Genomic DNA, 20,154 nt, shown 5'->3' on the forward strand with positions numbered 1-20,154 from the left:
ACAGGTCCAGCCTCAGGGAAGTGACCTTGAGCAGCCACCCAGCCCAGCCATGGCAATGTCTGGGGCAAGGCAGGGCTGGGCTGGCCTCATGCTAGTGACACACTTGAATGGATGACTGTCTGCCTCCTTGAATGAAAACTGAGAAGACAAATTCTTTCCGCTTTAGCAAAGGAAACATTTGGCGGACCCGAGTTCAAAACATGAGGTCATGGAAGAAAAGAGTGTAAGATCCTTGGTGATGGTTATGGGAGGAATTGTGTCCCCGAAAAATATACGTGGAAGTCCTAAACTCCAGGACCTTCAAAGGGGACCTTATTTGGAAGTAGGGCTTTGCAGAGGTGATCAAACTGAGTAAAGATGCAGTCAACCCTGGAGCAGGATGGGCCTCTAATCCAACCTGCCTGGTGTCCTTAGGAGAAAGGGCCACTGCGAAAATGCAGTGATGCGTCTGCAGGCCAGGGTCGCCCAAGATGCTGGCCACCACCAGGAGCTGGAAGAGGCAGGGAGGGATTTTCCCCAACAGATTTCAGAGAGAGAGAGCATGCCTCTTGCCGGCACCTTGATTTTGGACTTCTGGCCTCCAGAAGTGTGAGATGATAAATGTCTGCTGTTTTAAGCTACCTGGTTTGTGGTATTTTGTCATGGCAGCCCCAGAACTCCAATACACTGATTAAACAGAAATTTGCAGATCGTCACCCAGGTCCAAGGCTCTCCTTTTCAGGTGAGGAAGTGAGTCACAGAGAGATTATGTGACCTGGCCAGGGTCACGCAGCAACAGACGCAGAGGTGTGGTTAGAACCCGGGTATCCAGCTCAGGGCCTGTACTCTTCCCACCAGCTCAGCCCCACCCACCAAGGCAGCCCCCACACCGCACTCACCCACGACCAGCTCGCGCACTTCCTTCCAGCGGATATGGCTGCCTGTCTCATGCAGTAGTGTCACCGTAATCCGTCGCTGGATGCCCTGCCGGTGCCAGGTGAGAGGATATGGTCAGACGGCTCAGGGGGCTACGTAGGGTGAGGGAGGGGGACACAGGCAGGGTAGGGGCAGGAGGGGCTCACACCTGGTGGAGGAGGAAGGTCCCCATGCATGGCATGCCCCCACGGTGGTCCACCACGGCCGGGATGTAACTGGAAGAGAGAGACACATGTGAGGAGCGGCCAGCCCCTCCTCTCTGCCCTCCCCGCAGCACAGGACACAGTGGACGGGAGCAAAAACAAGGAAAAGTCAGCAGCTCCCTCTGGTGAAGATCAGGTGGTCTGATCCATGGAGACCACGGTCAGCTGAGCACAGAAACCCACCAGGCCTCCTTGGCTATCACCTCCCAGCCCTGCCCACTGGACTGGCAGGGTGTCCAACAAGGAGACACGGTATGGCACAGCCTGGCCCCTCTGGGCTGGATCTTTGTAAGTTCCCAAGGGTCCTCTGCTTCCCCTCATGCCCTGCAGATCCGCAACCCAAGGCCAGAGGATCCAGAGGAAATCCCAGCAGATGGGCTCGTCTTCTCCAACATCTAAGGCTCCTGTCCCACTCTGGGCAAGGATCCGAGTCTCCACCAGGCCCCACTCTGAGCTGCCAGCCACAGCCCAGCTCCCAGCTGCCCCCAGGGCACCAGGCAGACCCCCACTGGCCTCCACCCTGGGGCCCTGGAACCTGCCTCCCCAGGGCCTCAGGGCTCCCCTCCCACCTCCCTCAAAAGTCCCTTGATCACTTTGTAAGTGCTGTCTGCCTCCCTGCCCTGCCCCTGAGCCATACCCTGGTTTGCTGTCCTAGTGCTCAGGACCATGGGGACACCAAATCAGGTGCTTATCTGTCCAGCACCTCCCTGCCCCTCATGCCAGCTCCTCCAGGACTTTGTCTGCTTTTACTCCCCAAGACCTAGATGAGGCCGGGCCCACAAGAGGTCTGCAGTGAACACCCGCTGGAAGAACGACTCTGGATGCTGGCAACCCTCAGGCAGCTCAAGTCCTCGTCCCTCTCCGCGCTCCCCCCTCCAACACACTCACACCCTGGGGGCCCCAGCACCAGCACTCACTCGCCGTTGGCCTCCAGCTCACAGATCTCGAAGTAGACCAGCAGGTCGTACTTGCAGTGGCAGGGTCCCGGACAGGGCCGCGTCAGTGTGCTGAGCTTGGTGGCGGGCACTGTAGGGACAGGAGGGAGGCATGCGTGGATGGGAGACCTGACCTATCACGTGCCAAGGGCACACTCAAGGAGGAGATGCCGGGGCCAAAGGGGCTCAGAGGCAGCAAGGGCACCTCCCCCTCCTCAAGGGAAACAACCAGCCAACCCCAGCCATTCCCAAGATACACCGGGTCCTGGGCACTCTGTGGCCTTAGCACGTCACATGGACGCTCACGTTCTCTGTGCCCCGGCTAGGAAAGGCACATGGCCATGTACACTCGGCACAGCTCATGAGGAGGACAGTGGTCAAGACCCCAAGAACCAACAGGGCAGCCGCACATACCCTTGTTCAAAAGCCCCACAACCCTCACGGGGCCGCTCTGCCATGCTGCCAGGCCCACTGCCTACACCACACCTTGGCCACAGCCTACTACACCTGTCCAAGCACATTTCACCAGCACCCAGGCCTGGCCCGAGAGGCCCTGTCCCTCAGCTCCCACTGACCCTCCACTCGTGTCCAGCTCCTGACAAACAGCCTCTGTCCTCACATCCTTCACCCACCTCTGTCTCCCACTCCCTTCTCTGAGACACATCACACAGGCCCTCCTCTAGCAAGTCCCCTCCTCTGCCTCTCCTGCAAATATGGATCTACAGGTCTTTCTTGCAGGCTGTGGGGAGGACTGAATCTCAGGGAATTCATACTGCAGGCCACAAAGCCTGTACAGACCAGGGACTGGCTCCGCAGCAGCTGGAGGGTGTCCTCCCACAGTGTCCTCAGCCCGCAAACCTTCATCTTACAGGGGTTCCGAGGACAGGGTCCTTGCAAGGCAGGCACAAGAGGCTGACACCTGGTCACCATGTGCGCAGACCCAGTGCCTCCACCCACCAGCTGCAGAAGCAGCTTCTCACACAGGCCCCTACCCTCTGGGGTGCTGGTGCCCGGGACCACACTCCCTCCTTCAGGAGGGTTTCTGGGCTATGAGAGACTCAGCCACACCTGCTGGGCCTCAGTCTGGCTGTCTTCAGCTCTCCCCCAACCATGTCCCTGGGTTTTGGTCTTGCAGGAAATAAACTCCACTCTTTTAACTAAAAGCCAGTGAATCTCAAGTGCTATTCCACGACCCACCTGTTCCCACAGGCAGAGGCTCCAGGCTCCAGGCAAAAGCTCTGACAAATACTTCTCCCCGACTGACCCCACACTCTCGCTCCCACCTCCAGCCTCAGACCCCCATGAAGAAGCTTCCTAGATTGCCTTTCATCCCCAAATCTCCACCTCTCTGTGTTCAGCTGAGATGCCTGAAGTCCCCTCAAAGCCCCTGACCCTCTTGCTGCCTTCCTTCCTTGGCTCCCCACACCTCTGCCACCAGCTCCAGGCTACTCTCTGGGCACAGGGCAGACCCTTGCTCCATGGGGACCCCGTGAGGCCTGACAGGCTCAGGGTGGCGCCAGAGTGCCTGGGAGGGCACAGCCCGGTCACAGAGGACAGCATTCACTGCGGGGGCCCAGCCCACTACAGCACCCACAGTGAGGGGAGCTCACTGCCCTGAGACGGCTCCAGAGACCCTTCCTACCTGGCTTGGACAGTGGCATGACCCGAGGGAAGTGGCGGCGCGAGGGCCTCAGGGGGCTGTGGAGAAAGAAGGACCAGTGTGAGGTGTTTGCAGGACCCTGGGCGGGAGGGGTCAGAAGGAGACAGAAGGGCTACAGGCCCCAGGTGCCCATCCTGGCCCCTCCCACCCTCTCTTCTCCAAGACCGTCCACCAGCTTGGGTGGGAGGAAGAGGAGGGACCCTTGGGACCCCAGCTCCCACCCCAGAGGCCACAGGAAACCAGGGCAAGGGTCAAGCTCTGGCTCCCAGTCCAGAGTCCCTCAGGCACTCGCGAGGACAGACAAGCACCCCCAGAACAAAGCTTTCATTGCCCTTCTCTTTCCCTGACACCCTGGAGGGCCCCTGAGCTCCCAGTCCTGCCTGACAGCTGAGGGGAGATGGAGATGGGAAGAAAGGGCCCACCCGAGGCCTCTCTGCAGTTCTCTCTGCACTCGAGGTGCCCAGGAGGGGTCGGCTTGGCCCAGGGTAGACACTCCTGTCCACCTTCAAGGGTCTGGCTGAGATGGCCTGAGTGGAAGTTCTGACTTCATGCCCCAGCCCCGCAAGTCTCTCTGAGCCCCCATTTTCCAGGCCTCAGGAGGCTGCATGGACTGAGGGAGCTAGGCCGGGCTTCCCCAGGGTGTGGCACAGCTGGGCCCCTTTCCTGGGGTCCTCGGTGGGCAGCAGAAGTGGTCTCCCCGGGGCCACCCCAGCAGCCTACAGCTGGCAGCCCCTGCACACTGCCCAGGCCAGCAGGAGGTCAAGCAATGCTCACAAGGAACTCTCTGCAGTCCTGAAGGAGAGAAGCTGCAGGCAGGCCCAGAGCTCTTAATTGCTCTCTGAGTCCTGCCAGCCCTGGGCAAAAGGCCTCCTGGATGGGTAGGGGAGGTGGGTTTCAGGGGGTGCATAGGCTCTGCAGCCTCAAGACAGCTGGATGAAAAGATCTGGGCAGGGGCTTTGAGGACAGCAGCCCCGAACCCCCCGACCCAGGGCGCTAACCTGAGCACGTCCTTGCAGAGGGGCGGGAACGGGTGCTGCTGGTAGTGGCCAAAGACCTCGAACACAATGGGCTGGCTCTTGATGTACTCAATGAAGGACTTGGTCACCTCCACTGCGATCTGGTGGGCAGGCAGGTGGGAGGACAGGAGGGCAAGGCCAGGTCACATTCAAGGGGGAAGGAGAGTCACATCAGTGAGCTAAGCGCTTCAGGCCCAGATCTGGGACCCCTAGCTGGGCCCACGTCTGCCCAGGGGCAGCAGCCTCCTCTAGGCCCTTCAGCCCAGCCCCTCCTCCCACCACATGCCCCAGACAGACTCTGGAGTGTGTCCCTCGGGCTCTCTCTCCAGGACGAACAGGGGCCGCGTGGCTCAGCTGCCCTTTCAGAACACAGAGCTGGGAAAGGTGACAAAGGGCAGCGCTGGTCTCTTCAGGACACCCCTTCTTAGGCCCTGCCCCACTCAGCAAGAGTTATGGGTTGGACCATGTCCCCCTCACCAAATTGGTATGTTGAAGTCCTAACCCCAGGACTTCAGAATGAGAGTATATCCTGAGATAGGGCCTTTACAGAGAAAACGGAGTTAAAGAGAGGTCATCAGAGTAGGTCCCAATCCAACATGGCTGCTGTCCCTATGAAAAGCGGAAGTTTGGGCCCAGGCACACGCAGAGGGGGAGGGCCATGTGAACAGACACAGGGAAGAGGCGGCTGTTCTATAAGCCAAGGATAGAGGCCTAAGAAGGGGGCAATCCTGCCCACACCCTCATCCCAGGCTTCCAGCCTCTAGAGCCATGGGAGGCCACATTTCTGTTGTTTTTAGATGCCCCCACCTATGGTGCTTTGTGACAGAAGTCACAGCCAACTAACCCACTGAGTCTCCAGGTTATCACCCCTGCCAAATCCACACCCGTGGCCTGGCACTCAAGGCCTGGCTCCCTGGTAGCTTTCCTTATCACCGTTAGGCACTCTTTCCCCTGCTGCCCCAGGAGCCCAGTTCTCCCACCTGGAGAAGGAGCTGCTCCACCTTAAAGGCCCCTCCTCTCCATCATCCTAGCAGCCCAGCTGCCATCACTCTCCTGCCTGGAGTTTTCCAGACCTCTCGGGACGTTGCCGGCACCCTGTAGCCCCTGTGGCCCTGCCTCCTTCCCATTCCCAACACCCAAGCCAGGGCTGCCCTGGCTGAGCACCCCCGGCCCTCAGTACAAATCCCAGGCCCCACTGCACCTGCATCCGGCTCCCCAACGGCTCTATGCTCACTATGAGCAGCTCTCAGGGGCTCTGAGCAGCCCCCATGCCCCAGCTGTAAACCCATCAAGGGTCTCCCACTGCCCAGAAATCACTCCTATACCCTGCCTGGCACTGGAGTTCCTGGTGCACAAGGCAGTCCTGGCCCACAACAGGTGTTCAGAAGAGGGAGAATGAGCCATGCTCACAGAGGCCCTGGGAGGGTCAGTCAGTGGCAGGGATGGGGAGAAGTGCCCAGGAACGTACGTTCTGGACGTGGTAGAAGCCAAGTGGGGGGCCTCTGCCTGTGTTCTTCAGGGGCTCTGTGGAGAAGGCCTCGTCGTGGCGGTGGATGAAGCTGCAAAGCAGAGGAGATGCTTTGGTGTGGGGTGGGGGACTTGGGATGAGACCTTACCAGGTGGAACCCACCTCACATGAGGGCGCTGGGGCGTTCAGGGCCTGCGGGCTGGGCCAACACAGCACCAACATGGCCTGCTCCCTGCTCAGCACCCAGGCACGGGAGCCTTGGGCACAGAGTCCCTGCGCAGCGCGGGGACACAAAGGCAGCAGGGGCTCACTTGAACTGGCAGAAGATGTCGGCATATTCGGCAGAGATGCTGGACGCCTGCAGGACTGTCACACGGAAGGTGAAGGTGTTGCCCAGGCGGAGGTGGTCCAGGGCAGCATCCAGGGGCCCATCCAGGGCGGCTTTCTCAGAGCTGTCTAGGAGGAGGCCTTCTGGGGGCACTGCTGCTGGGAGTCAAGGAGAGAGTCATGGACCTCCAGACCATATTGTCTTCCAGCCACAGGCCTGGGCCAGGCTCAGGAACCAGGTCTCAGCATCCCCTACGCCCCGGGCAGCTGGGGTGGGTGACCCACCTGAACAGGTGTTGTTGTTGACTTCATCGGCTGAGGGCCCCACGTCTGCACCCTGGCCCTGGCCCTCCACGATGCGAAGCTCTTCCTGGGAGGTTCCCGAGCGGGACATCCCCACCACAGGGCAAGACTCGGACTGGAACTGATCAGAGGGGGACCAGAGTCAGAGAGAGCCAGGAGCCAGCTGAGGAGGGGCACCGTAGACCCTGTCACAGGCCCACGGGAGGGCTTTGCCGCCCAGAGCCTGGGCTGGGGCCTCCATGAACCCACGCACCAGACCTGTGCCTGCCTTGTGGGGGGGCACCCACCTCCCCAGGTCTCAGTTTTCCCTGCTGTGGATGTGTGTCTTTGGATTCTATAGCCTATGGCTATGGGAGGTCTGAGCTGTCCTGGAAACAACTCACCACCTGCCTCTCTGCTCTGGTCTTCAGTTCAGCCGGACCCCCGCCTGCCAGGGCCCCTTGTCCAGCAGGTTAGCTCTCTCCCCTCCCCTTCTTGGGCATCCCCAGTACTGACAGCCCCTCCAAGAGAAAAGGCATTGGGCAGACAGACCACCCTCGCTCAGGGAGTAGGGCACCCAGGTTCCAGGTGACGGCACGGCCAGGTGGGCACGGGTGAGAAGCGAGTCTAAGAAGGTGGGGACAGGAGCCACCTGAGTGTGGCATGGGGTGCACTTTGGGGACCTTCCTCCACCACTCTCTCAAGAGCAGAAGAGGAGACTGAGTGGTCCAGGTGCCACTGGACACAGCGCCGGCCCTTCACATGAGGACCGCAGGTAGGCAGCCTCAGGGGGGCAGCCCAGGAGCGGGCGAAGGAGCAGGCGAAGGGGGCAGTGGGAATGTGCTGTACTGTGGGGACCCAGAGGAGAGCTGGTCCAGAGAAGGGAGACAGGGTGGGGGTGGCTGCACCTCAGTGTCTGTTCTGGAGGCTCGTGTTGTCCACCTGCTCTGCGCCCCGACTTGGACCCTGGAGCGGCCGTGGTGGGAGATGGGTGGATCCAGGGGTCAGGGCAAACCCGGGAAAAGGGGCATGGTGTGCTTAGAGATGGGGCAGGCTCAGTGCTCTGGACCAGAGGGAAGAACCCCAAGAGGACTCAGGGCCCGTGGGATGGGACAGGGGTGTTAGAGGAGCAAAGTGCACAGGACTCCAGTGAGCGCCAGGCACCTCCAGGTCTGGGACTCGGGAGGGAGCTTGGTACCTTTTCAAAATGCTGGTCATCAAAGGAGATTTTAGCAGTTCCCGACTGGCGGACGCCAGAGCCATAATCAGGGGCCTCTTCATCGGCTGCAGGAGAAACAGAGCAAATGGTTGGAGCCCAGCTTGTCCCCTGAGGTGGGTGTGGGCAGAGCCAGGCTGGGCCACCCCGCAGTCAAAGTGAGAGCACAGGAGCCAGAGCAGGCAGCAGACTCCTGACCGAATCTGCCGCCCGTGGCTCAGTGACAACCAGGGCATGTCCCGGCACACTGACCACCTGCCTGCCCAGGGGCCCCAAAGCAGCCACGGCCTCATCACAGCCCACCTTGATAGGAGTCACAAAGTCTATATTTTCAAAACCAAATCTTGCCCGCATTCCCAGGTGCTCAGGCAGAACCCAGGTAGCCCCTCCCCATCCCCATGTGCAGAGACCACCCCACCGGCCCTGCTGGTCCCACCTCCAGAATCACGAAGTGCCTCTGCCACCATCTGGGTGAAGCTACCACCTGTCACCTGCCTAGACATTCAAGGGCCACCAACCGCCCCTCCACGCAACTCCCCAGGCCTGCCAGTGCATGCGCCCACACTCCCCAGCCTTCAAAGCTCTCAGTGGACCCGCTGCCTGAAGCCCTGAGCTCTGTCCTGCCATGGTCTGTGACAGCCAGCGCCTGCTCATGCAGGAGTCAGTGCTGAGGGAACAGCAAACTGACCTCGCCCGGGTCACGGGCAGGGCTGATGAGACTTCTGACACCACCAGTACAAGGGCCGGTGCCTTTTCTAAGTTCCCTTCTCCACCACCACAGCCATTAGACAGGGAAACAATTAGGCATCACCCAACATAAAATGATCCAGTTGTAGGATGGCCGGCAGGAGGCCTGGCGACCCAGCCCAGGATAGGAGCACTTCCTAGGCACTATCCCAGTCTGGTTTCCCAGTATATGACCTGGGATAGCAGGGGCTGTGGACCTGGGCACACAGACCTGGGCTCAGAGCTGCTGTACACCTTCCTAACTGGCGACACTCATCTGAGAGGTGGGGGTACCTCTCAACCCCATAGGGTGCAGGACAAAGGTAGAGCTTTGCACTGAGCTTGAACTCGGATCCTGGGAAATGGGAAACCTCCACGTGGACCCCAGAGAGCTCCTCTGACCAAGGGCAGACCAGGACGGCAGCTGCCCTCACAAGGACATGGGCCGGCCCCACGGCCTCTGGTGCAGCCCCACTCTCAGGAAGTGGCTGTCAGGGTGGGGGCCAGTGGGAGGAAGTGCTCAGGATGGCTCCGCTCTGCCATCCTGACCACTTGGTGGGAGCTGCTGGCACAAGGCAGGATTGGGAGGACCTGGTGAGGTGGGGGTGGCACCTCCTGGAGGGGAGACAGAGGTGATAGGTGTTCCCAGCTTCCCTGAGTATTGCAGCTCCGGTAAACACCCCACCTTCCAGCAGCAGGGCTGGGGCCCTTCCCTGGTGTTCACCCTCACTCCCCAGCTGGGCCCCCTGATTCTCAGCACTGTGGTATCACAGTGACTGGATGACAAGCAATGACATGGCCAGTGGGAGGTGCTATAAACAGCATTTAGAAATTATGGGCTAGGCTGGGCAGGGTGGCTGGTGGGCGTGGTGGCTCACGCCTGAAATTCCAGCACTTTGGGAGGCCGAGATGGGCAGATTACTTGAGGTCAGGAGTTCGAGAGCAGCCTGGCCAACATGGTGAAACCCCGTCTCTACTAAAAATAAAAAAATTAGCAGGGCGTGATGACGCACCCCTGTAGTCCCAGCTACTCTACTCGGCAGGCTGCGGCAGGAGAATCGCTTGAACTGGGAGGCAGAGGTTGCACAGTGAGCCAAGATCCAGCCACTGCACTCCAGCCTGGCGACAGAGCAAGACTTTGTCCAAAAAAAAAAAGAAAAGAAAGAAATTATGGGCTAAGGAGAATTTAACATTAGAGTCAAATTAACTTCATTAATTAGGTGGGATTAAAATCACCCAAGGCAGCCAGGATAGCAGAGCCGGGAGAATCAGACATCTTGCATCTTGCGGGGGATATGAGGTAACTCAGGGTGGAGAATACGAGCCATCTCAGAGTTGGGGGACTTGCCATCTGGGGAGGGGTATGGCCATCTCAGCCTGCTCCAGGTCACTCCTCTAAGCAGCCCCAGCCCGGCAGCCAGGAGCCCCCCTGCAGCCATGGATGCACGTCCTCTCTGCATCCATCTGCCTGTCTGTGTGTCTGTCTGTCTGTACTACTCCCTCCCTAGGGTGCCCAGGCAGCCAAGGCCTTTGAGAGGAAAAAGAGTGGTCCTTGGTGAGGGGAGACCTTGGTGGAGGAGCCCGGGGCAGGCAGGGAAGGGAGTGGGACCTTCCCTCACGGCACAAGCCGCCTGTTGCCCTGCAGCTTCCAGGCAGCCAAGCGCTCTCATCTGTGTTCTCAAGTACCCTTCAATATTCGTATCAGGTGGGGAGCATTACAACGGATCCCGTTTACATGTGAGCAAACCAAGGCTCAGACACTCTGGGGCTGCCCTGGTGCCTCTGGCCATCCGGAGCAGGCTGAGCAGCACCAGTCTCCACCTCCCACAAGGCAGGGGCTTGTGTCTTCAGGCCCAGTGTGCAGGGGGACAGGCCTGTGCCTGAGAGACCAGGGAATGCATCAGGGAACCAGAAGCACCCCAGGGAGGGCTGCCCTGAGCAGGGCCCAGGGGCCAGGGACTGGGCCTCACACGCCTTTCCTGGGGCTGCAGAGACAGCCGGGTGGGTGGAATGTGTTGACAGAGAGCACTTGCTCTGCAGCAGGCTGGGGGAGGGATCCGGGTGGTCTTGGGTCCATATGGGACTGCCTGATGGGAAGGTGGAAACCCCCAACCAGAGCAGGCTCAGATGGCACTGGGCTCAGCCTGCACAGCCCCCAAGGCACCTCCAGCTGACCCTGGGGAGTCCAGAGCCAAGAGCTGGGCAGCAGGGGCTTCCCCTCCAGGGCCCACTGCGGGGCAGCAGCCCGGGGCGCCAGCCCAGGACAGCGTGGAAAAACAGCTTCAGGTTGACCCCAGGGAGAGTGGAGGGCCAGCTGAGGCCAGCTTCCCACTAACCACTACATGATGCCAGAAGGCCCTTCTCGGGCCCACGCCTCTGCCTGCAAAGGTCAGAGCCAGCCCCAGGGGCTCCAATGCCACACACGGCCTTTGGCCCACACGCACCTGAGATGGCCTGGACCGCCACGCGGAGGAAGCCCTTCACCTCGCCCTTCTCGCTGACGATTGCCACACGGTGTACCAGGGGAACGGGGTACAGCAGGTTGCTCAGGTACACGAAGGCCCTGGGGAGAAGCAGAGGCCGCGGTCATGGGCCACCCCTCCACGCATGTTCTGAACGGCAGCGGTGGCAGCATGGCCTGGCTCACGACACAACATGGAGCTGCAAAGCAGAGGGAAGCCGCCGGACAGGACAGCCAAGGCCAGGACAGCAAGAGCGGGCGGGGACAGGCAGGGCAGGCACTCACAGGAGACAGGAGGTGGAGGGACAGAGAGGAGGACGAGGAATGAGCTGCGGCGAGCAGAGGCACAGCCCAGTTGGGCCCGGACCTGGCTGCCTGAGAAGGGAGCAGCCGAGGAGGGAGGTTTCAGCCTGCTTCAAGGAGGACGGGGGCCAGACCAGGACCCAGACCACACTGCACTGCCCCCCTTTTCACACTGGCACTGATGGCCAGCATCGCTCTGCCTCCTGCCCACTTCCCAGGGGTCCCTGATGCTCACGGACCCCACAGAACCCCTTCCCCAGACAGAAACTCAGCAGGTGGGAGCTCCGAGGTGAGTTGGCCAAGATGAGGCACCCCCAGCCCAGGGCCCAGGGAGGTGCTGAATGGAGCCCTGAGGACACCCCCAGGGCCACGGTGCGGCCCAGTCTGCCCTGTCAGAGACCCAGAGCACCAAGATCCCCCTTTCCCAGGACCGGCCTAGGCAGAGACCACGAGTACCTACGGTCGCCAGATAGCTGCTGCGTTCCCTGTGCTGACCAATATGTGGGCAGCTGGGAGGACAGAGAGGACCCTGGAAGACCCCACGCCACCCAGCCAGGGGGAAGGATACCCTGCTTCCTGCTCCAGGCAGGTGTGGCTCTGAGCACCATGACCTCCAGCATGGGAAAGGGCTGTGCCTGGGGCCCTCGATTCCAGAGCAGATACTGATGAGGGGTTGAGTGAGACTCAGCGGGCTGTGAACGCCCAACACCTCTCTCAGGTGGGCTCCTGACCTTGCTCCCTCCACACCCTAATCCCCCTGACCTTCCTGCAGCAGCAAGTCAGAAACCAGCAGCACAGGGGCCCCTCCTACTCATCAAATCCATCAGTTCCACCTCAAAAGTCTTCAAGAAGCCCCCCTCAACTGTCCCATCACCATCAGCCACCCTGCCATGGCCCCCACAGCAGACAGAAAGGTCTTAAGGCACCAGTCAGACACATCCCCCCATGCCCTTGGTGGCACTCAAGCTCTTTGCAGGGGTGTCCATGCCCCATGTGGCCCTGGGCGTCCAGGCCCTGCCTCCCCATCACAGTCAAGCTCAGCCTTGTGGCCCATGGGTCCATGGATGCCCCGGGTGTCTCTGTTTCCAATGCAGAAGCCCTACCCTCCATCTCATCTGCGGCCTCAAGCCTCCTCAGAGGCCCCAGCATCCTAGTCACTGTCAGGACCTTCCTCTTGGCCGTCTCGTTCATTCTGACTTTACACATCCTCATGGCACCTCCCTTGCTTTCTGAGTGGCCCTGCTAAGCTGAGACCTCACCAACGTCCTCACTGCAAAATGGCCCAGGCTCGCAACAGGAAAAGGGTCTTGCTGCCCTCCGGGGGCCTGAAAGTCTCCTCAGGCCTCTCTCCGGGGGTAAAGGAAGCCCCTGGTGGCTTTTTGGGCCCTCTCCCCAGCACAACGCCCCCTCTGAAGATGCCCCCCAAGAAGCGAGTACCCCACACCAATGGAGCCCATCAGGGACTTGTTATCCACAGGGCTGCAGGCGGCTCTGCCTGACTTAGGTGTGGGGGCTGGAGCTCCACTGCCCTGGGCCACCCACCCAGGTTATGTCCAGAAGCGCCCATGGAAGCTCACCCTGGCCCTAGTCACGAGAGGACGCTGAGGCCCACAGGGCGGGGCCCCTCCCCACAGTCCTGCTGGGTGCTCCGCAGGCAGGGACTCACCAGCATCCCCTTGGGAGGGGGACGGCAATGCCTTCCCTCCCCAGGGCACCCCGGGCTCCTGGACAAGGGTCTCTGCTTGACAGTGGGGGTGGGAAAAGGGGCTGCTACAAACTGAGCAAAGCTAAGTTGTTCAGGAGTGGGGGTGGGGAGAGCCAGAACTTGGGCCGCCAGACAGCACGGCTCTTCTCCGTGGCTGGCGCACCACACTGGGGGAGACATAATGAGACCAGACGGGACAGCTCATGCTGTGGGGCTCTGAGCCAGCCCCTGCCCTCCAGCCCCCACCCACCCCACATTTTCCCAGAGCTAGTGCCCACTGCAAAAATCCCAGGGTTGGAGGGCAGAAGGGCACTGAGGATGAAGAGACTGCCCCACCCCACTCTGCAGGAAGCCCATGGGGTGGCGCTTGGAGAGGGGGCAGGACCTGGGACCACTCCCACTGTGGGCCAGGTGAGGACACTCAGGCACGGGGTTCCTGAATCCATTGGCGCAGCTCACAGGAAGGAGAGGCTATAGCTGTCCAGGGCCACCCAGACAGGGTCAGACACTACCTTTCCTACCCCAAAGACCCATCACCACAGCTGCCTTCCCAAAGCTTAGGGCAATTCCACAGGGGCTGCTGTCAGTGAGCAGAGCCCTGGGCTCTGGGGCCATCCACATGTGCCACTCATGGCACCACAAAGGTGACCCACCAACTTCTGAGCTCCCCAGGACCACACCCAGAGGGAGGAGACTTCCGCACCTGAGCTAGAGAAGGGGCCACTCCCTCCCCACTCTTAGCTCTCAGGGTCTCACACTGATCCCCTCCTCACTCTCCCCCACTGCCCTGAAAGGCCAGGTCCAAGGGGGTCTGAGGCAGTGCATAGAGAGGTAAACTGAGGCAGGGGCCAGGCCCATCCCAGGTCACATTGTGAGGCTGTAGCAGGCAGGCCCCATCCTGGCTCTCTCCACAAGGGCTCCCTGCTGAAGAAATGCTGTGTGGAACTGACTCTGAGGAGACGCCTTCTGCCATGTTGCCAACTGTGGGCTCAGGCTCCAGCAGCACAGCACAGACTCGAGTGCCCCACAAATCAGACAGGGGCTGGGCTCGAGGAGGAGGCCCAAGCCCCTCGCAACCCCAGGCTCAGATCATCCCATTATGAAGCAACATGGCAGAAATCACAGCAGCCGGCATCTGTGGAGGCTCCCTAGGGGCCAAGCACAGTGGCGAGTACACAGGGCCTTTTGCTCTTCTACCTCCTGGGAGGCAGCGCACCCCCATCTCCTCGCCAGGGCACGTCCTAATAAACAGTCATCTCAACTCAACCAGCTGCACCCTTCTTTCTTAGAGATGCAAAAAATCCACCCAGGGTCTCAGCACATTAGAATGATGAAATATGGTACTTATACCTCATCGCACACAGGACGACCCTGAGGCAAAGAGATTAAGGAAGTCACCAGGGCCTGGCAGCAAGGGCCTGCAAGGGACTCATCTCCAGCTCAACTGTGTGGACACCAAGCTCCACCACCTACTTCTAGGGCCAGGGTTGGCTTCCATGGGTACCTCCTCACCCACTCTGAGTGGGCAATTCACCTGGGCACCTGCTTAGTTATCACAGCTGATTGATTAAGCAGATCAATTGTTTCATGCTTTTTTGGACTGTCCTCATGCTGGGGGCTGGGAGGACCCAGACACTGTAGCATCACAGACTGCTGCTAACTGCTTTCAAACAGATGGGCAAGATGCAGCCCAGACTGTGCCCCAAAGGTGGGGACTGCTGGGGGTGGGGCCCCGAGGGACATCCAGGTAGAGGTTATACAATGAAAAGGACCCCTGAGGTCTGACACCAAATGCTCCCCCATCTCTACAGCACCCTGTGAGCATCCTCATGGCACTGACCTCGGGCCCCAGGCCACCGGTGGGACATGTGGATCTGGCTGTGGCTCTAGTGCTGGGTGCTCTCCTCTCCCCACTGCCCGTCCCAGTCTGCCTGGCTTGGTGATAGACTTGTTCAGCCAGAAGGGACCTCTAGGGCCCTGAATCCACTGCCCCAGTGGCAGCACCAGCCTCAAGAGAGCTGTGAGCTGGGCCCGGAAGGTGCCCCTCCACTCTGCGAAGAGCCCATGCCAACCAATGCACCCGAAGTGTGAGGTGATGGGGCAGAGCACTGGTGCCTGGCATCTTGGAGCCTGGCGTCTCTGCCCAGTAGAGACACCCTCCAGGGCTGCAGGTCTCCCATGCTGGGAAGGCCATGCCCCCCACCTGCCCTCTAGGTGTCAGAAATAACCTCACATCAGTTGGGAACCAGAACGTAGCCCAGCCTGTCCCTACCAGCCACAGACACACCCAATGCACAGAGTGGCTCTCAGGATCTCGGGCCGAGAGACGCCATCCGCAGCCATGCTACAAATACCAAGACAGAGGGGCCCCAGCCCACCAAGAGCACCATGTGGGACCCAAGGGAGTGGCGTGGCCTTGCCAGTCCAGAGGGCACAGAGCTGACCCAGAGTGAAGCCCTCGAGCTGGAGCAACGTTTATCGACCCAGCCCTAGACACCTGCGCTCCCTCCCCAGCCCTGCTCCCCTCCCAGGGACCCTTATCCCAGGCAGTCAGCCTCTCGCCCTGCTCTCTCTGCAGCTCCTGTGCCCACCCACCCTTCCCGTGTTTCCTACCCCTCCTATGCCAGGGGAAATCAGAGCCCCAGGCCCACTCCTGTTGGAATATGGGCAGTGGTCACCAACCCACCTGCCTCCCCAAGTCACCTGGTGCCCCAGACCGCCAGAGGCAGAGGCCCCTGGGGGCTGACCCTGGCCTTGGGTGAGGAGCCCCAGTGCAGAACACAGGAGGCCAGTGCTGGATGGGCCTTCCGCAGAGGCCAGGGTACCTTGAAGCAGACTGAAACCCAGCCCGAGAGAGGCAGCAGCAGAGGCAGACAGAGCGAGGGCTGAGTGTGGCGGGAGGGAGGGAGGAGGCAGGCGCTAACCACAGATTGGTGAGGTGCAAAGACGCATGCTGGGACCCAGGGAAGCCTTTCCAGAGGGGACAAGAGTGGGTGCCCCAATTTCGCTGAAGCTTTGGAGAGAGAGCCAGCAGCTACCAGAAGGTTAAAGGAAAATCAACGAGGGGCCTTCCCAGGGCCGGGCCTGCACAGCTGCTGCATGGGAGAAGCCAATTCTTGCCAAACCAAAAAGATCAAGATGATTCCGAATGAAGCCCTTCACAGACCACCCCGCAATATGGGGGCCAGGTCTCTCTTTGATGACTTTTGTTTGGTTTGGTAGTTTTGTAAAATCTCAAATCCACAAAAGGGGAAAAAAATGTTGGAAGGACCCAGCTCTTTCTGGCTGAGACTGCGAGAGCCCCACCCCACTTCTCCTGATGTCCTCATCCCCCTGTGCGTCCTGATCCCTCACCTACCTGACACCCGGAGCCACTCCTGGGGCCCAGGAGGTGCAGGGGGCCTGGCCCTACGGCCCGGGGCTTTCTGAGAGAGGCCTGCATGGAACTGGCCTTGGGGTCCACTGCTCCCTCTTGGGCCCTGCAGAGTGGGAAGTACAGGCCCAGAGCATCTCGGAGGGAGAGTGCCACAGGTTTTTATCTGGTAGGCCAGCTTATCTCACCTCACAGCCTAGTAACACTCATGGAAAATTAATCAGAATAAATCCATGGCACCTGCCCATGAGGACCTGCTGTCTTCCAAGAGGGAGGGTGAGGCTTTCCTTCCACCATCTCCACCCAAGGACAGAGTAAAGCCCGTGTAAACCCTGCGATCTGGGGCCACCCTTAGCCTTCAACTGTCAGCACTGCTGCTCCAAGCTCCAGACTTTTGAAAACTTCCACTGGCCTAGCCCAGGGAAGCAATCTTAATCGCCAAAAAAAGGTTGCTATTAAGAATTATCTTATGACATTCATATATGTAAAATATATAAATTCAGCTGTTTCCTGAGCTGACCTTCTGACTACTACAGCCAGGTTTCTAGATCTTTCCTTCACCTGACTTCCCTTCCATGATAACAGAAAGGCAGCTGGATTTGCCAAATCTGCCAGCAGGGTGGGACGCCTGCTCCCTGGGTCTGGGCTTCCCCAGCCTCCATTCTGTCTCCCAACCGTGGTTTCTCATCCATTTGGGCAACGTGATAACCAGCTTCTCTCTGCAAAGGGCACATTCCATGAGGGCATTGGGCCACATGCCCCCATCTCTGGCCATGACAACCGAGGAGGTCAGGAGGGATGGAGTAGTCCTCACCTTTAGACAGGCATGTTTTGCCCAGGCCCCATCACTTCAGAGGGAGGTGGGAGGGTTAGCAGCTGCCTCCCACTCCTAAAAGTGGCCTCAGGATGGCTGCCTCTGAGTTCAGCTCCTTTCCCCACAGAGAGTGGAGAGCACTGAGAGCAGCCGGGAGCCTCTGTCTCTTCTGGATGACAGCTGAGCTGGGGTGAGGCTGCCTCCGCTAGGACAGTGTTGATTCCCAGGAGAATGACAGGACGGGCATCCTGCTTGGGGGCGGCTGGCCCTCACCTATCAAATGCCCCTCGGGCCCTGCACTGGGACTTTCAGGGAGGAACTCGGCCATTGGGTGCCTGAGCCACTCCGGGGTTCCTACGGCCTCTCTGCAGAAATAGTCCCACCTGCCTGGGGCCACAGCTGCAAGCTCCGGGGTGCGCTACCTCTTCTGTACCTGGAACCCAGACTCTTCCCTGCCGGCCCAAAGCGACCGTCTCCAGGATGGGTGAGCAGCCCCACTGCAAGGATGCAGGGCCCGGGGGCCCTCAGGTGCTCTCCTCAGGAGGCCAGCCCCTCCACCTGCCTCGCCTGCCCTGGGAGGGCCCGGGCCAGGCCCCAGCGGTTCCTCTGTGCCCGCAGCAGTGCTCCTGTGCAAAAGAGCTGGGTCCTCCCCAGCATGCTCTCCTCGACCTCACCAACCTTCCTACTAAACTGAACAGGGGGGGCCGGTCGTAAAACGGGTCCCGGCCGTCGCACAGCGCGTGCTCCGGAAAGACGTCGTCCTCCAGGTCCTCCTCCTCCTCCTCCTCCTCCTCCTCCTCCTCCTCCCCCACGCTCTGCTCCTCGGCAGGCTCGGTGGCGTCGGAGTCGGGGCTCGAGAAGGTGGGGGAGGGGGTGAGAGCAGCCATGCGCTCGCTCATGCATGTGTTGAGAAGAGGGTAGCTGTTGCAGCCAGAGATGGCTGAACTGAGGTTAGTGCGACAAGACAGAGAGAAGTTAACACCAGCGACTCGCAGGGACAAACAGGGGCCAGGGCCGGGGCCGGGGCTGGGGGGCTTCTGTTTAAAACCAAAACCAAACACACAGACCATCGAGAATGCTGCTTTAAAAGATGAGAGAACCAAAACTGTGCCCCCAGGCTTGGAAAGAAATCACATGAATGGCCAGCAGGAAGGTTCCGGAAGGTTCCGGAGGACACCTGCAGGTGGGACTGAGAACAGGGGTCTCGGCTGGGAGTGGCTGAGGCCATATGAGGACCTCAAGAGTTTGGCCACGTTGAGGCCTCAGAATACCACGGTCCCATGGGGTGAAGGGGGCTGGGTGCAGACCCCAGACTGGGAGACCAGGAAAGGAGGCAGCCATTTGTAAGGCTCAGGTGACACAGCCCTGCCTCCATGTTCCCACCCTCAGGACCAACAGGTGACCCGGAAAGTTTGCTTGGGAGCCTCACATATTCATACACATGGACCCATGGGTTCTGGCGGCTACAGCCCTGCAGTGGGTTTGGGTGGCAGTGCCAAGACCCCATCCCACGTCCCCTGAAATAACGGGCCCTGTGGTGTGTGGAGAGGAATGGCTGGGAGGAACCTCAGGCCAGGGAGGACAGGGCTGGGAATATGGGGCTGGAAAAGCACTTGTCAGGGCCGCTCCTTGTATCAGGCCAGGGCCCACTCCTACCCCCGCTGCCATCTCTCTCTCTCAATCTCTCTCTCTGCCAAGGAAGGGAGGAGGCACCCACCTGCCCACCAGCCGGAACCAGGGGAAGCGGTCATAGAAGGGGTCTCCGCCGGTCACCACATTGTCACAGTCCTCGATGACACTGGAGGGCACCTCTGCAGCGCGGTCGTACATCTCCCGCATCAGGTCCAGACGCTGCCTGCAGGGACGGCAGGGGTCAATGTGGACCCAGGCCCAGCGCTCAGCAGCTGGCACTGCACACCCTTATCTCCTGGGGACAGTGGGCTCAGCCTAGCTCTGGCCACCACATCCAGCTCAGGGTCATCAAGGTCCAGGGGGCTTGCTAGACAGACCCCCTCTGTGACCCTTAGAGCTGGTCAGTCACAGGTAACGTACTCAGCTCAGCACGCAAGGTCACCAACAGCTCCTCCCAAACTCCCTCCAGCGGGTGGGCTGGGGAACAAGCAGTGAGGGGCTAGAGGGGCTGGCGGCACTGGGCTGCTGGAAAGCTGGCGGAGAGGTGGGAAGAGAACCCAAGTGAAGCTCAGAAACGGGGATCAGGCCACAGAGGCCCAAGAGCTCAAGGAATAAAGGGCAAACTGGGGGTTAGGGACACAGAAGACAGAGAAAATAGCCTACAAATTATTATTCCCAAGAAAAACTTAATGTAGGAGAAAGGAAAAGCAATCATTGTGCCCCTAGATCTCAGGTATAAGAGAAACCACATCAACAGTGGCTGTCCGTCCTTCCAAGCCACGTAACCTGGGAGAACAGGGCAGAAGAGTGAGGAGCGTGAGTGTGGGAGTGTACGCTGTGTATATGTGCACGTCTTCATGAATGCTTATGAGTGTGTGTGTGTGTGTTTGCATGAATGTGTATGTGTGTATGAATGCATTAATCATATTTTTATTTTCTGTATCTTGTGATGTTTTGACTTCCTTGGGGGGCACTGCAGGCTGGGGAGGGCTGCCCAGGTCCTGATAATTCCTAAAGACAGTCGGCAACTTGCCATCACCCCTGCCTTTCCTACACAAACCAACCAATCCCGAGTCTGTACCCCAGCCACCTCCTTTCTCTAACTTTTTCACACACCA

The 20,154-nt window shown here is 59.9% G+C and overlaps 1 protein-coding gene across 20 annotated transcripts in view; it reads right to left on the reverse strand.

Moving 5' to 3' along the window:
* KIF1A (kinesin family member 1A) overlaps window positions 1–20,154 on the reverse strand; it is a 109,539-nt gene that overhangs the window by 25,529 nt on the left and 63,856 nt on the right. For 11 of the 20 annotated variants that reach the window (XM_057301561.1, XM_057301560.1, XM_034955551.3 and 8 more), the window contains 11 exons: window positions 19,122–19,259; window positions 11,193–11,311; window positions 8,005–8,090; window positions 6,810–6,948; window positions 6,509–6,680; window positions 6,198–6,288; window positions 4,712–4,830; window positions 3,696–3,751; window positions 2,036–2,144; window positions 1,064–1,130; window positions 879–963 (listed from right to left, as the gene is read on the reverse strand). In XM_057301561.1, the coding sequence (XP_057157544.1) occupies window positions 879–963; window positions 1,064–1,130; window positions 2,036–2,144; window positions 3,696–3,751; window positions 4,712–4,830; window positions 6,198–6,288; window positions 6,509–6,680; window positions 6,810–6,948; window positions 8,005–8,090; window positions 11,193–11,311; window positions 19,122–19,259 (1,181 nt within the window). Of the gene's footprint in view, window positions 1–878; window positions 964–1,063; window positions 1,131–2,035; window positions 2,145–3,695; window positions 3,752–4,711; window positions 4,831–6,197; window positions 6,289–6,508; window positions 6,681–6,809; window positions 6,949–8,004; window positions 8,091–11,192; window positions 11,312–18,082; window positions 18,350–19,121; window positions 19,260–20,154 lie in introns of all 20 variants that reach the window. The other 9 variants (XM_057301559.1, XM_034955540.3, XM_034955539.3 and 6 more) reach the window with 1 other exon arrangement.

Source organism: Pan paniscus, chromosome 13, assembly GCF_029289425.2.
Source record: "Pan paniscus chromosome 13, NHGRI_mPanPan1-v2.0_pri, whole genome shotgun sequence".
NCBI lineage: Eukaryota > Metazoa > Chordata > Mammalia > Primates > Hominidae > Pan > Pan paniscus.